Source organism: Symphodus melops, assembly GCF_947650265.1.
Source record: "Symphodus melops genome assembly, chromosome: 17".
NCBI classification, from domain to species: Eukaryota; Metazoa; Chordata; class Actinopteri; order Labriformes; family Labridae; genus Symphodus; species Symphodus melops.
Window position 1 is genome coordinate 17,822,569 of NC_136707.1, and position 14,935 is coordinate 17,837,503.

At 42.8% G+C, this 14,935-nt stretch overlaps 1 protein-coding gene across 6 annotated transcripts in view; it reads right to left on the reverse strand.

The window, feature by feature from the left end:
- Positions 1-11,593, reverse strand: part of arhgap44a (Rho GTPase activating protein 44a) — a 32,233-nt gene extending 20,640 nt beyond the window's left edge. For all 6 annotated transcript variants that reach the window (XM_079366038.1, XM_079366042.1, XM_079366040.1 and 3 more), the window contains exon 1: positions 11,263-11,593. In XM_079366038.1, the coding sequence (XP_079222164.1) occupies positions 11,263-11,315 (53 nt within the window). In that variant the 5' untranslated portion in view covers positions 11,316-11,593. The remainder of the gene's footprint in view (positions 1-11,262) is intronic.
- Between the last annotated feature and the right edge of the window lie 3,342 nt (positions 11,594-14,935).

Below are 14,935 nucleotides of genomic sequence, written 5' to 3' on the forward strand. Positions count from 1 at the left end.
TGACCACAGCCACCGTGGATAGCTGTAGACCTCCACACTGCCTAAACAACCAACACTTCATTTTAATCGTAGACAGCAGGCTACAAGCAAACAATAACTAATGAAACATGAGGCTGGATGTGTGGTGGATAAAATGTCGCCTACTATATCTTCACATTGGACTCACCAATCCTGGAGAAGCTAAAACGTGGAGATTGTATTGTTTTAAAACACAGTATTGAAGGATATCTGTAGATGTCTTTTGTATCACAAAGAATCGAACAATTTTAAAGAATCGATCATTCTGACAATTTAACGACACACAGCATATCTAAGGAAACAATCCTGGACATATCAGAAGTAACTTGAGTTAAGAACAAGATGCTTTTTTTCTGCTCAAAAGAGTAGTAAACTGGCAAGGAAGGTATAACGGGCAGTATAGCTGCCTAAACTGAGTGAAAACTAGACCTGCAGACCCCCAGCAACACATGCACATACTCGCATTTCCCCTTCCTGTCTGCACAATCACTTCCTGCTATTGTGCCCAAATCATGCCAACGCCAATTTGGAATAATAGCTTTCTTTGTATAATTTCTTGATAGAAAAATTCTAAATGTGTATTACTGTTGACAAAGAGAATGGAAAAGACCTTCCCTTGTACTCTATTATTTATCAGCCAGACAGAAATACATTAGCAGCATATAGCTCAAAAGCTTTTTTTATGTTTTGTCACCAAGGCGGACAAACACAGAGCAAGCTGTGACTCTGTGTTGTCCATACCTGATTCATTAACGAAAACCACAGCAAAAAAAAGTTGACATATGAATACATGTTGCATACATTGTTGCCAGGGTCATAAAGCTAACAATGTCTGTTAGCATCCCTGGAATCAGGGCCAAGTTGCAAGCATGAAGCCATGGGAACTGGGTCAAAGCATGTACCAATGGATCTAATCACAACCGGTCTCTAGGAAAACTGCTTTTCTCCCTGAAGTAGGAGGAAAAATACAGGAAGTTAGTGAGTTCATGCTTGCCCCAAAGAGAGAGAATGACAGCAGGGTGGGAGATTTCTGGCTTGATTTGAGAGGATAAGTGTGATCGCAGATTGCTGATTACATGACAAAGGGGGATAAAAATAACCCAAGCAGGGCACAAAAGCTTGGCTCATTTTAGCTGCAACACCCCAACAGCCTCGAAAATTCTCTCCATGCTGTGTAAAAGACCTGGGGGGTGAGACCAACACATTTATTATACAATGATAGTGTACCCTGTGTGTTTGCAATGCAGCTGTAATTCCATCACAGTCCATCTGGCCTAACATTGGCTTGTCCAGGTGTCCCTCTGAGGATAAGGTATCTGAAGGGCACAAAAGTGCACAAAAGCACATAGAAGGACCTCCTACAGTGATGTGGAAATGCTAGTGTGTTAGCAAAGTTTTGTAGTAATCCGTAGAGAAGTAAGTCTCGCTCATTAATATTAATGCAATCGGCTAATGCTGGTTAAATATTGTGTCCAAACTGTAATGCAGACACCAAATTCTAGTCAAGGCTTGTAATTCTACTGCTAACGTTAGCCACACTCTGCAAACTAAACATGTTTTCCTTGCAAAGGAATGCACATGGTAATGTGCCAGATATTTCAGCATAATTTTCCAGTATAATAGCGATCAATAGTGTCACGAAATAAACTATTTCGAAAAGCAATTAAACAGGTTCAGGCTATATGTTTTTTTTTTTTTTTTTTTTACCGTTTTCAGTGTGATTTTTAGGACAATCAATCAAACATCCTTAAGAAATTAAAGTGTTTTTTTAATGTATAGTGACATTTTTTTGGATTGTTTTAATGCCTTAGTCCCTGCCACGTCTTTCTTATTAGCTAAACTTGTATTTCTGTAACCAATTAGCCAGCTAATGATTTAGCCCTGGGCATCAACGTATGAGTGTATTAGTCTCCTCTGAAGCTCTGAGGCTGTGTGTCACACAAGAAGCAATAATGAAAATACTATAAACCCTTCTTATTATAAGGTCCATACACAGTCTTTTGCCTGCTCCACAGAAAATGTGTGCTTAAACAGGCAGTTTGGAGATTTTCCTTTCATGACATCACAAAGGGCAGTAACTCCTCCCTTAGGTGGGTGGCACTCCCACAGCGAGGTGTTTGTTCTGCTCTCTCAGTCTGTCTGAGGAGGGCATGGAGCGAGAAAGCCCAGGCAAAAAACTTCACAGACATGTTTTGAGAAGCTCTGCGACTTATTTCAAAGTTGCTGAAAGGTTACTTTGCGACCTTTAAATTTTCAAAAGGCCATTCAACAAACTAATCTTCAATGATTCATTGCTTTTTCTCCTTTTTCTTAAAGTATGCAGCAACGTCTTTACTAAAGGCTTTAAATGATTAGGGTAATGTAGATACCAAAAGACTGCATAAAAGAGACAATTTGTGCAGTGCTGCTTTACAACAAGGGTATGAAAATTAAAGCCCAGACATCTGGCTTCCTCGCTGACCACGAGTGATGTGGCCATTATGACCCAGACTTCAAACAGACTTGAGCCTATCTTCAAAGACAGCACACCGCCTCGTTCTCTGAGCTTGTTTGTTTTCAGACAGTGGTATTTCCTCTTCGGAGAGCAGTATCGTACATTATCGGCCTGTGAAGAGACAAGGACAAAATAACACCGCACTTGCTGAAATGCAGGGACGATGTGAGGTGAGGTTGCTTGCCTATAGAAAACCTCAAGCTGTGAGATTTTGGAGGTGAACAGAGAAATTTTGTCTCAGCAAATAATGCGCCGAATGAGTCCTTGGAGGAAAGTAAACACGTGGGAGAGTCAGCAGCCATGTGGGCGGTGTGTGTTCATGGAGGGGAGTGCATTGCTCGGTTTATTCCAACCATCTGCAACTTTGCAGGCCTCTATTTACCTGATGATGACTTCATACAAACGCGCACACTCTTACTCACAAACGCACGTGTATTCACACGACTGAAAATATTGAGATTTTTGTGCAATTTTCCATTAGCTTTCACACTAGCACATAGGAGACAATTTCAAACGCTGTCCTGCTTATTTATTTGATTCAACGGCGAAAAGGGAACTAACAATCTGTGCAACACAAACAAGAACTGCAAAACCTGGAGGGGGATGAATTAGTTCAAACAATATTCACACAAAGACAGAGACTGCCAGACTTTGTTTCAATCCCTCTCACCCTCTGGAAGCAACATCTTGAGTGCTAATAACAGGGAGGGTCCGAGTCTGTTAAGGACATCTGGGCTTCACAGCTGGCAATAGAGAAATGTAATTTTAATGTGCATATTTGCAGGGACCTTTGACATTACATGTCACTGTAATTCCATGAAGCCAGAAGTAAAATATCTTTCTGACCATTCTGTGCAAATGTGTAATAAAAGAAAATATTTTTATCTTAAGATATGTTAATGCTGGAAACCATCATGCTCAGCCCCACAGCATCATGCATTGTTTATGAAAGCATGAATAATCCATGTGGACAGAAAAATGTGATTAAAATAACATTCATAGTCTTGAATATATTGCAATATTGCGGAGCGATCGGTTGGCAGTTACACTTTGGGTCTACAGGTCCACCTGAGACAGCTCTGGTTTACTCACGCCGCTAACAAAGTGCTACAAAGTCTGGAAGAGCTGTGCTAGATGCTAGGTCCTGTGCTGCGAGGGGAGGGTAGTGGAGCAGAATGGTGGCCCTGGGCCTCAGCAGGGCACCACACAGCCTGGAGCGCTGGCATGAGATCTAGTGAGCAATACACACTGTCACAAGCACAAACACACACTAAAATACGCAGCAGAGTTCATGCTAGAAATGCTCTGTGAATATTTCTCCTTTTAATGCTTTTTTTTCTCCTCCCAGACCTTTGCTGTGCAGACGCATCAAGGGGCCCACTCAGTTTCCTCCCAAATGACAAGGCGGAGGGCTGATGGGATGCAAGGTTACTAAAACAGAGAAACCCACTTACTGTAGTTGTCCAGCAAACTAGGTCACAGTTCTGTTAAGTATGCAAGAATAACTGTGAGAGGAGTGTACACACACGTGCACGGCAGTGTGCACGCACACACACACAAGACACACACATGTCCAGAGAGGGAGTGAACCTTAGAGGAGGAGGAGGAGAGAGAGAGAGAGAGAGAGAGAGAGAGAGAGAGAGAGAGAGAGAGAGAGAGAGAGAGAGAGAGAGAGAGAGAGAGAGAGAGAGAGAGAGCCTGCAGCTTTCAGCAATGTTTTACTTGAAACACAAGCAGTGAGTTATCTCTAATAACTTTATTCATGGTGAATAATCTGCACAAGAAGCACTCTGCTCTGTGACTTAACCCACTTTTCACACTACCAAGCATACATATACTGCACCTGAATGATGTCACATGTCAAGTAGAGAACACAAACGACAAATGGCCTAGACGAGACATCAAAGATCAATGATGCCCTTCATTCTTTGCTATCTCCAATACACACTCCTGTGCATAAATGAAATTCATTGTGGGTTTCTAAAAAGACAAGATAATGTGATGAAACAGTGAATGTAACTGATGTATCTCCTTTGTGGAAAACAGAGGAAAGGAGTCATTTGAAAAATATGCATACACAATAAGAAATTGAATAAAAAAGCTATAATGGATGAACAAAACAGGACATGATTATTGGTGGATTGAGTCTTCCTCTTTTGCTGTATAGGCATTCCTGAATGGGAGGAAGTGGGCAAATTGAAAGGGAGTCGCCTAGCTGCTTAGTTATTTCTAACAACAATACCCCCCTATACTTTAGCCACTCTCATTTACAGTCAATGGTTCTCATAATAATGCACTCACTCAACAAACAAGACCTCGGAAACAAGCTGTCAGGCATTCCTGTTATAAAGCACACGCTTTAATTGCTACTGCTTTTACATAAAATGTTTCTTATCATGAGCATCAAGCTCACTTTTAAAAGAATGCATGTACGTTTTTTAAATATAACTGTCCGTTTGAGTAATAAAACTGTATGTTGAAGTTATTTAAAGAGAAGGTTATTATGCTTACTGTTATCAAAGTTTTGATACGTGAATACTTTTTCATACAAATTACTTTACAATGATTCAATCTCTGTCTTTGAATCAGAGCCCGACCAATTAATCAGCCAGCCAATACTAACGGCCGATATTAGCCCATCAAGTGACTATCAGGCACTATGTGCCAATATAGCTAGATTTATTCACCAGTCAAATAGCATTTCATTTTACTTTCATGATATGAAACTCACAGTCTTTCACCAGCAGAGAGCCCTCCATGAATTACAACAAGCATTATCACTCTCCAGAGTGTCAAGCAGTGTCACATGCACATGCACAGTTACTTTGACAGTTACATTGAGTTACCAACTTTTCTTCATTATAAATCTTTACCACAAGTTTGAAAAGGATCAATGCACTAAAAGGCGTATATCTATATATCTGTTAAGGTCGACGAGGGATCTTAGAAAGATATATCAGTTTCAAAAGGTTTTACATATATTTATACACACACACACATCCCATATTGGTCGATGCCTGACTTTGAATGAAAAATAGTTAGTGAGAACAAAACACAAAAAAATGTGACTTAAATCATAAAAAAACCCAAAACATCAGTAAATCATTGTAAAATGCCAACTTAATACTGAAGAATCAGAGCTTAATAGGCAGCTCTGTGGTACAAGTGATGCCTCATCCTGGGCATCCTGCACCCTGAAGTCAAAATACTCTAAAGGCAATGATTTTAATTATTGAGAGTAGAACTGAACAGTGACTACACTTTCAAATTACTGCTGTCAGTCATATTCATAACAGCTACCTCAAGCTAAAGGGACAGAGAGCACAGTCTAAATTGAATAAAAACATCAGTAATATTACATCGCCTGCAATTTGGGCAATACAACAACACTTGACACACTATGATGTTACTTTAATAAAAGACGTCAAAGTTCTTGCCGAAAGAAATGGTTATTGTATTCATAGTATCAGTAGCAGTCTTTAACTCGTCTTATTCCTGAAGCCTCACATTTTCTATGTTTCAGTCAGGCCCTTCGGTCACTTCCTGTTGTGGATAAGCTCATGAGGAACAGACTAGGTCAACACCAAGATGAGGGGCAGATCACGACTGTGATCAAACCCATTTTAATAAGCAGAAGATCAAGTAGGACAACAAATGATTGTGAGCAAGCAACCGTCCACAAACGGTCCTGTGTCTGTTCTCATGTTAGCTCGCTGAACTTGTGGAGAAGCACCAGGACAGGGGCTCTTTAAGAGGTTAGTCTTTTGAGGGAATCAGCGACACAGAAAAAGAGAGAGGCTGCGCTTCTGTCACATATTACATCATCTCTCTTTTGATGGCCAAAATGGCCCCGCTACAAAGGCTCTTTATCACTAACTCTACCCTGCAGAATGACGTCTCTGAGAGGCACTGACAGGGTTATGAGAGGGTCATCATCATGGACCTCGGATTTGAGCACTGAATGGCACTAAAACGTTTTTCTTTTTTTTTAAAATGAAGATGTTGAACAGAAGTAATGACTCACTGATAGCTGATGACTACACCACCTTAAAACGGATTAGAACTCTCCGCATGAAAGGGCCTTGGATTGTTAGGGAACATGCTGTAAGTGTAGAAGATTCAATAAACAATGTGACCACACAGAATAACTATACAAGAGTGAACCCAGAGGAGCAGTGATTCACCTGCTCTGTGAAGGCCACGCTCTGCAGATCTCCCCAGCTCTGTCCTCGTCTGCCAAGCCAGCAAATAGTGGCATCGAGGAGGAGGTGGAGGAAGGAGAGAGAGAGAGAGAGGAGGATAGCTGCATTGGCATTCAACAGCGTCGCCTCCTACATCTCATGTTACCTGTCAGCTTCCATATGCTCTTTTATTGTCCTGCACACACTCCTGCCAAGAGGCGCACATGGGCTAACGCAACGCTGAATGTAAAACCAGGCGAAGCAGATATGTTCACAGAGACGTGAATTATTCGCGATTCATCTTTTGTTTTACTGTCCGACTTCAGTACACGAAAATGCAAAAACACAGGCCATAATCTTGTGTTTTTTTTTTTCTTTTCTTCCTTTATGTCCCACTCTTACAACAAAAACGCTGTCGATGGATCTTTTGTCACTGCAAAGCCAGCACGATTCACCTCTTGCTTCACAATGTCGGGCGGAAGGAAAAAAAGAGAGGAATGGAGTGAGAAAACGTGGCAGAGAGAAAGCATCTACAACTCCTCTTTCAGCCCACAAATGGCTGCCATTTTCTGATAATTGCATTGTGGAGTTGTGAGTCAAAGCCTGTCCTAAAGGCATGGACAGGAAGAATGCTATTACCACAATAGAGAACATGGTACAGGTGAGTGATGCACAGTGTGAAGATGGATGGTGTTGGAGAAGGAGGTAATTTGTCAGGAGTTTGGGGCTGGAGACAGTGATGCTTTCTGTATGTATTTAGCACTCATTTATGTATTACATTCACTTCAAGTATTGCATAAAGTCTTACAGACTCATATCATGGACTCTTTTAGCAGGCTGTCCTAGACCTAGATAGGGCAGTGAGTTGGGAATAGAGAATTAGGTCAAAAGAAATGGAGAGCGGGAGCCTGCTCAAGCAAAAAAAATCTTTCCCTAGCTTGTTTGGTGTACGAGGGCATAACAAGTACCATGCCATTTAAAGGCTGAGGCCTTTATGAAGGCAGTACTACAAACAAAAATCACCAAAAATGTACAGAAGTGAACACACACGAACAAAATCTCAGACATAATTTTCTCCCGCTCTTTACAGCGCCTTCACACCTTCCTGTCTCTCCCGCTCGTCCACAACACGCTTCTGTTAGCTATACAGTATGCATGGCCGCACATCCTCCAGTATGAAGTCTTGGTTCCAAAGAGGTGATTGGTCAAACGGACGATCACATGACAGGGATCCCCACCCAGGCGAGCAGAAGCAGCAGCAGCAGAGGAGGCAGCAGCAGCAGAAGCAGCCTTGGAGAGGCAGAGGGGTGCTGACACAGCACACCTGATTGCCAACCTCCCCCCCCCCCCCCCCCCCTACATACACATACACACACTGAAAAAGACCTTCAATCTCCGTCACACAGAAGACATATGTTAATGCTGTCAATGCAGAAAAAGACTCTCTCTACACACCGCCTCCCACGCACAGACTCTTCATATCAAAGTCATGTCGTTTCCAACATGGAGGGCAGAGTGCTTCTTGTGGAATTGGTGAGCTGGTTTGAAGAAGCTGAGGAATGGTCTGTGGTATTAACGGCTCCCCCGGGGGCTGCAGAGGTCACTGAAGGTCAAATCCTCCAACCAGCGGAGTAACCCACTCTTAAGATGTGTGACGTTTGAGTCAGCAGAACCGTACACTGTATAGCTGAAGCATCAGTGACAACAAGATGAAACTGTGAGCGGTGAGAGCTTCCTGAATTTGCTCATCTTTGCAGCGCAGCGTTTGTTCTGCTCGCTGAGTGCTTTCTCTCATTTGAGACTGAACAATCTCCATTTCAGTCGGCACAGCGCGGTTTCTCCCCATGGGCTGTGTGTTCATCAACTGTTAAAAAATTGCGATGCCATTTTCCTCCTCGTATAAAAAAAAAAAAAAAAAAAAAAAAAAAAAGGACTCCAGTGACGTGTGGAGTAAAGACAGAGGGAGTGTTAGAAGTGCAGCCTGATGGGAATGTTCGGCAAGGTTTGAAAATATCAAGATTTCAAAAGATGATACTGGTAAAAAATCTAATGATCTCTGTACCTATTTTTATACCACAGCAAAAACAATAAAAGCCCTGAGGCGGCGGGGTTCGGTTGCATGCCCCTTTAAAGCGCGCCACCTGGGTTCAAATCCAACCTGTGGCGTCTTTCCCATATGTCATCCTCCACTCCTCTCTCCCTCATTTCCGATTCTATCCACTCTCCTCCTCAAGTCCTAGGAGCCCATTATTGGGTGATTTAGTGTGCTGCATAATGTCTAAATTGCACAAATCTGTTAGCCACATATCGGTACCAAAAACATATTTAAACAGTGCTATCTCTCTCTCTCTTTCTCAATGCTGCTTTTTGGTTAAAGATATGACCAAAGCTTATGTACCTTTTTGATTCTGTTGATCATTCAAATACGATTGCATTGTTTTGAAACAATCAATGAAGAAGCCCCATGCCGAAAACACGGGGTGCAGGGACATGTAAATGTAAACACGAAATGTATGTAAAGGATTCAAAGACTTCAGATAGGCACCACCATTTTTTTTCATGGGTGGTGATTCAAAAGGACGTTGTCGCCCTTCATGCTTAAGACGCAAACAGAGGCGAGAGCGAGATCAGCGCAACATCACCTTCAAGCTATCAGTAAAGGAGAAAGCAAAGATGAAGAAAGAAAGAAAAAAAGGGATTTAATAACCACAAACAGCATGCTGACCTTAAGGGAGCACATACTCCTCCAGACTTTCATTTTCTTGGCAACATACAAACACCTTTGATGGGCCATTTCATCCACAGCACCCATTGTTAGGAGCAATTCTAAGCAGACAAACTTTCAGACAAAGTGTGTTGCTCTACACCAAGAAAGCTTTTAGTGGTTTTGCTCCCCTCTTTGACATTAAAGTTGTCCAGATGGCTCATACTGACATCAGATCTTCTTTTCCTTCCATTTCTCCCAGTTATGACCCGAATGTTTCCCACGGCTGAAGGTCACCAGGAGGGTCAAACCTGTTACTCCTCACCCGAAACCAAAAACCAAACCAACATGAACATGGCTTGGGCTCCCCATTTAGTGGGAATGAATGCAGGGCTTCGTTTGCTGTTCATTTACAGTTATGCTTCGTTTTGAGGGTTCAAGATTGGCTCTGTCGGATGAGAAAAGTGGGCACTGTTCGCAGGGGGGTTAATGTCAGAGGGAATGCTGTTGCTCTTTATTACTCTGAGATACAGTACGTGCACACCACCTCAGCAGGTTGCTGTTCCTGCTCTTAAGACCGACAATTTGAGAAAACAGCAGAGAGTGAGGCGAATATTATCCTCGCAACAGCACCAGCATGCATTACATGTGGGAAGTGCGTTCAAATAAGGCTGTACCGACAGCCCGCCTGCCCACACACACATCCAGAATCACACCCACACACACGCTAATGAGTCACACAGACTCAATGACAGGGGATAGAAGAAGCAGATATTACAAACTCGGCCTGCAAGGTGTGTCCCCTCCCTTTTAGTGCATGACATGCATGCAGCCTTGTAATATTAATGACCCCACACACCTCCAGGTCCTAATCCTCCTCTCTTACAGAGCAGAGAACACCTCCTGGCTTACGCTGCTTGACAAGCTGCTCCGCCTTCCTGAGAGAGAAATGAACAGGGTGTGTGTGTGTGTGTGTGTGTGTGTGTGTGTGTGTGTGCGGGGGGAGGGGGGGGGGGGGGGGGGGGCAGTGATAACCCCTATAGGACCTGTGTAAAAGGTCACAAAGCCTCTTTCTGCAGGTGGGAGTGGATTTCAGGATCATTAGATGCAGGGGAATCACACAGAATAGAGGGCTGGGAACCTCTTCATTAACCTCTCATTAAGGTATTTAGCATCTTGTTTGTGGAACTAATGCTGGGCAGCGAAATATATTTCAGGGCGCAGTACACAATGAAATTCAAGCAAAACAAAAGTATATGTTAGGTAAATGTCAGGTGCACAACACGACCTTCACTTGATAACCCACGCCTAGGGGGTACTCCCCTGCTCACAGCTGATGTTACTGCGTAATGAAAACATTGCGCCTTTTTCCCTTTTTTCCCCCCTCACGTCGCAGCCCACACCGCATCTGTCTGCATCACGTTCACCTTTTGACAGGTTCTGTGACAGGAGGTGCAGTTAATCACACAGAATCTTCACTAGTGCATACCTTTCATACTCCATGGGTGGCACCCTGTTATAACAAAAGGGGGTCGTGTCTGTGACACTGCGATTGTCTCTATTTAATGGATTTCCGTGGGCAGGTTGTACTGGGGCAATGCGCCTACACGCTGTCTATGCGGTAGCCTGTTCCAGTGGATATTACGCGTAGGAGCACCAAAGGCGTTTTGAACATGAAGTATTATTTTTCCATTGGATTAGAACAATTGCACTGATGATTGCCTATTCATTGCATTAAGGCTAATAGCATGTATGAGTAATCACATTGCATGGCAATAATTCGCATCCTAATGGAGCCATTAAGGGGGTTTCTCTTCCCTTTCACTTCGCCCGGCGAGTGCAGCGCACGGTAGTGGTTTGCTTACCTTCCCACCGTTTGGTTGGCGAGCTGTCGCATCCGATTGAATTGCTTCTTCATTTTGTATTTTCTGCGTTAACACCTACAGGGGGAAATATTCCGCATTATTTCTCGCAATATAACGGTCCTCGCTCCACAGAGGCGCAGCACAAATTCCAGTCCTCCATACTGTCCTTCCTTCATCGCAAGCTGCCGACGCCAAAAAACTTATTCCACGATTACATATTTTCAAATGATATGATTCTGTAGCTACATTTGCCACACCGCCTGCGCAGGGATGCTGGACCAATTCACCGCGGGCACTCACACAGGCAGAGCGACAGCAGTGACAAGTAGCGGCTGCGCACTAATGCAGTCTGGGAAATGTAGTAAATCAAGGCTGGACGTGCCGGTTCTTAAAGGTGTAATAGACGTGATCAAACAAACATCTTATTAAGGTTAAAATATGTAATTAGTCTATAGTAGAGCTATTTAACAATAATCGGGATTAAGATATAACTGATAAACATTTAAACTGAAATGTGAAGAGACAAATGACCTACGGATGAATGTGGAGATATACTGTACACCATTGTAAAAATATCCTGAATATTTCCACTAGTTCTGGTGGACATAACATATTGAAAATATTGATAATCTATTTTTAATCAATGTTGTATTTTAATTTTTAATTGCATGGCATAAATTGAATGATTCACTGTAACATTTCGCAGTCTAAAACAGTGGGCGCGTCTCTCTGTGCACACAAGACTTGCGTTTAGTGCTCACAGGAGCCAGCCTGGTTAACATCGCCATCTGGTGTGTTACATGTGCCAATACAGCTGAAATGCACACATTGGTGCCAAGAATGGGGCTGGATAAGGGTCATGAGGGACATTTCAAGTTCTGTAATATATTTCATTATAAAGTCAATCAATAATAACACAACCATAGACAGTTGCTGCAAGTCTGAATGCTGTACAAAAATGCAGATCGTTTTCAGAACGTTTTTTTCAAAATTGCTTCAAATGAATTAAAAAAAAAAAAAAATCTCCTAACACATGCTCACAATATTTTTGCATAATGAGACAGATTAACATATCAAGATAATGTAATAACAATAAAGTACGTTATTTCATTTATCACAGATATATGCTTAACATTGATACTTGTACACATCCATATGCCACTGGTATTTGAGTGCAGGGGTACCTCCTGTTTAGTGACATCACATTAACAAAGTCATGCGATTTCACTGACTGAATGATACCCCTGCTTGGATTCAACATCATTTTCCAGCGGTGTGGTCACGTACATTGAGTTCTGTAAAGGGGAAATTACAGCCAGTCCAGTGCAGAGTCCTGCGTTACACTACTGCACCTGCTTCCACTTCTTTGACTGTAGCCTACTCCTTTTTAAATGATTTACAAACTGGACAATGCCAAAAATCTTTTCTTTTTTAATTTAGAATGATCTGATATGATTGACTATGTCTTTCGATTTGGTGCTGCTTTGAGGTTGGGTGTCCAGAAGGGAGCAGTCTTGTCTTACAAACATCTTCAGCACATCAGACAGAAGGTAGAGCTCCAGGAAGATGACTGCTATACGGTGACTTAATATCCATGTTAAACAGCTGACCAGATCCTGCTTTTACCACTCAAGAATCATTAGTAAAGAGAGCTTTAGTGTCAACTGAGGGCTTGAAATGATCATACATGAACTGTTCCCATAGGGCACTTGCTCTACTGACTGAGCTACACCAGCGCCCCTATCCTGATGTGTAATATCTGCTGAGATTCATCCATCCAAGTGTTCAACCACTTTAAGAGACATGTTAATCAGTCAGTCAAGGCTAATACCACGGTTAAAAATTTGGAAGATTTTAAACCCAAATTTACTGCGAAAAGTCATACATTAGATGTCCAATTAAGAGATAGGCAGGCGAGTTGTGGTATCGGTCTCATGTCATGGCATATCAAAGATAAAGAAGAAGTTTGAGGAGTTTGATTGGAGCCATGTGTCCTGTGTCTGACACTGACAGGAAAGAGAAGTCACAGGCCAGAGTCAGGAGTGATGCCCTCCAGTGCAGTGTCACAAGGCCGTAACTGGCCAACAGGTGGGCTGTGCATCGCTGCTCCAGGGCCCAGAGGCCTCAGGGAGGAAAAGATACAGAGAGATGATTGTTCTCCACCCTCATTAATCTCCCCAGTTGGAAATTGAGAAGGGGCGAAGCCTTGATCTCAACCTTTTGACCTTGTCAGATCATTTGTTTTCATTAGTCCCCGCTCAGACAAACTGGCCAGTCCCAGTCCAGACACCCACCCTGCCCCCTCTATGATGCTGGGACCAATTCTGAAAGCATCTCCAGGGGTCTTCTTGACTCATAACCCCAACCCCCAGAACGTAGTCTTCGAGAGAGAGAGAGAGAGAGAGAGAGAGAGAGAGAGAGAGAGAGAGAGAGAGAGAGAGAGAGAGAGTCTCAAGACGCTTCTAAATCAGCTTGGCGATGCTTCACATCCGCTGGCCTGTTCCAGAGACTCTCTCACCGGTAATCCCTCCACGATGCAGCATGTCCTCGTGAAGAGGAACAGGAGGGGTGAACGTGAAGTCAAACTGAGAGGGGAATGTGAGGATGAATTCAATGCCCACGTTTCGTTTAAAGTTTCCGTTTCAAGAGAGCAAAACAACTTGGCAGCTGGGGACTAATTGGCTCCCGGTTCACCTAATGAAGCCTTCTGCTAGGTCACAGCCTCTCCACCCAATGACCCGCTGCTGCTGCTACTACTGAAATTAGGGCTCCACTTTGACAGTGACCTGGTCAGTCAGATGCCCTGTTGTTCCACTGCTGAGGCGTGCTATTACAGGAGTCACTCCCGCAAAGCAGCACTTACAAGACCCTTGCATACAGTCATTAGGAAACAAAAAGTTTGCTGCGTCAACAAGTGTTGGCTTTGTCCAAAAAAACCCAAACAAACAAAGGTGGAGCCTCAGGAAGATCCTAATGGCACATTCAGGTTGAAAGCTACCCGCTCAAAAGAGGAGGAGATTGCAGGGATCGCCACGTTCATCATGCCTGTGTTTTATCTTCAGACATGAAGCATCAAATTACCCAGATCAATCAGTCTGGGTGTGAGGGGTGGGTGACTACAAGCCTTTGGTCTGTCATTAAAGAAGAAGTGTGACATATTCATCATGAAGGTGTGCTGAAGTCAACAGGTTAGCACTGTGAGCCGGCACCCAAAGAGTTAAGTCTTAGCCTCAATTTTATTTAAGAGAAATTCAATTTTCTGTTTATTCTTTGCCCGATATTTCTTTAAATGGTACCGAGCTACCTGGCTTGGACAGCAGCATAACAATTTAACACAAAAGACAAATCTACAACAAAAAAGAAATTACATCAAACAATGACTCAGCAGCATGTATTCACTGGTCAAATATTCCTTGAAATGCTTTTTTAAAATGTTCACGCTAGTCGATGCTGTAAATACAGAAGTTAAGATTAAGGTTACCCTGTAACCAAGATGAGAGACAAAAAATTTAAAGGGACCAATCAACATCTACATCATTTAAAAAGACGTATGCTAAGTAGTTGATGACGTTATTGGCTCTGACCTGGCTATGGAGAAACAAACCTAAACCATTAACATCAGCCTTTCGGGTAAATCAGAGCACTGAGACCAGACTTTGTTGCTGTATCTTTA